At 61.0% G+C, this 1,965-nt stretch overlaps 1 protein-coding gene across 2 annotated transcripts in view; it reads left to right on the top strand.

Annotated features, from left to right (window-relative positions):
* STK11 (serine/threonine kinase 11) overlaps nucleotides 1-1,965 on the top strand; it is a 27,882-nt gene continuing 25,917 nt past the window's right edge. For both annotated transcript variants that reach the window (XM_011997394.1, XM_011997395.1), the window contains exon 1: nucleotides 1-727. In XM_011997394.1, coding sequence (XP_011852784.1) covers nucleotides 438-727 — 290 coding nt within the window. In that variant the 5' untranslated portion in view covers nucleotides 1-437. The remainder of the gene's footprint in view (nucleotides 728-1,965) is intronic.

The following is a 1,965-nucleotide window of genomic DNA, read 5'->3' on the forward strand; positions in this document are numbered from 1 at the left end:
ATGGGCGGCCCGGAGAAGACCGCGCTTGGCCGTGTTCACGCTTGTCCGTGGGCCTGAGGTCCCCGGAGGATGACCTAGCACTGAGAAGCCCCGGCCGGCCTACCCAGGGCCTCCGAGGACAAAGTTGACCCCGACCGGGCCGTTCCCCAGTTCCGAGGCCCGGGTCCCACTGCAACTCGCGTCTGAGCCGCCGTCCCGGACGCCCGGTGCCCGCGGGTCTGCAGACCCTGCACCGGGCTCGGACTCGCAGCCGGGACTGACGTGTAGGACAATCGTTTCTGTTGGAAGAAGGGTTTTTCCCTTCCTTTTGGGGTTTTTGTTGCCTTTTTTTCTTTCTTTTTTCTTTGTAAAATTTTGGAGAAGGGAAGTCGGAACACAAGGACCGCTCACCCGCGGACTCAGGGCTGGCGGCGGGACTCCAGGACCCTGGGTCCAGCATGGAGGTGGTGGACCCGCAGCAGCTGGGCATGTTCACGGAGGGCGAGCTGATGTCGGTGGGCATGGACACGTTCATCCACCGCATCGACTCCACCGAGGTCATCTACCAGCCGCGCCGCAAGCGGGCCAAGCTCATCGGCAAGTACCTGATGGGGGACCTGCTGGGGGAAGGCTCTTACGGCAAGGTGAAGGAGGTGCTGGACTCGGAGACGCTGTGCAGGAGGGCCGTCAAGATCCTCAAGAAGAAGAAGTTACGAAGGATCCCCAACGGGGAGGCCAACGTGAAGAAGTAAGTACGGCTTGCTGGGGCCGGGGCCGGGGCCGGGCCGGGCAGGCCAGTCACTGTGCGGATGGTTCTGTCTTCCTTCCTTCTCTCCTCCCTCCCTCCCTTACTTCCTCTTAACACCCAGAGCTGGACCCGGCCGGCGCCTGTGTCCTCCGTGCCAGGGAGAGCTTGGTCGGAGGCCTGCGTTACGGACTTTCACTCAGGCAGAGCCAGTTGTCGTAGCGGGGCGTGTGTTTGCTTGGGCTCTTCTGCTTGGACGCCCTGGTAGCGAAACCCTCCTGAGAAGGGAGCGGCCCCCAATCCCCTAAGTCTAGCCCCGTGGCTCCCCCAGCTGTCCAAGGAGCAGAGGCGCCCAGTGGAATGAGCTTGTGTTTATTTGGGCGCCGAGAGTTTGTGTGCGGCCGCCAGCAGGCTTTCTGCGCAATGTGTGGCGGTTACCGGGGCCAGGAGAAAATGTGATTTGTTTATCCTGTCGGAGGGGAACCCTGGGCTGCCAAAAATAACTGCACCGGCTTATCAGCCAGCAGGAGGGAAACGTAGCCTTTCCTCATTTGCCAGGGATGTGACGCTGGAAGCATCCCTGGCCCCCAGCGCTGGCAGCCCTGCCCGAGGAGGACTGTGCCTCCCTCCCGAATTGCATCCGGAAGACCTTACTTTTCAAACTGACTTCTTCAGGCATGGGGCTGCCGCTGGGCATCCCGGACGCCTCTGCATCTGTGCGCGGAGAAGCTCCTACCGAGGGCAGCACGGGCCGGCCTGAGCCTCTCCCAGCTGGTCGGGGGGGGGTGTCCCTTCCTTATCGCAACCAGACACGCTGCACCTGCCGTCGCCTGGCGGGCCTTGCCCAGGCCCTGCCCCTCTCCCAGCCCTCTTAACTTTCATAACTTTGCCTCCTGTTTCCAAGAAAGGACCTTATCTACTGGGCTAGGCCTCGAGGGACTGGCAGGGACACCCTGCACAGGGCACCATGACCTTGGAAGGAGGTCCAGGGAGGGGCCCCTGCCCTGTCTGCTCTCACCTTCCTCCTGTTCAGGGGCCCTGGGGCTCACATACTTCTTTTTTTTTTTTTTTTTTAGAGACCAGAGTTTCGCTCTTGTTGCCCAGGTTGGAGTGCAGTAGTGCGATCTTGGCTCGCTGCAATCTCCGCCCCCTGGGTTCAAGTGATTCTCTTGCCTCAGCCTCCCGAGTAGCTGGGATTACAGGCGCTTGCCACTGCACCTGGCTAATTTTTTTGTATTTTT

The sequence above is a fragment of the Mandrillus leucophaeus genome, unplaced genomic scaffold (genome assembly GCF_000951045.1).
Source record: "Mandrillus leucophaeus isolate KB7577 unplaced genomic scaffold, Mleu.le_1.0 Scaffold54, whole genome shotgun sequence".
Classification (NCBI taxonomy): domain Eukaryota; kingdom Metazoa; phylum Chordata; class Mammalia; order Primates; family Cercopithecidae; genus Mandrillus; species Mandrillus leucophaeus.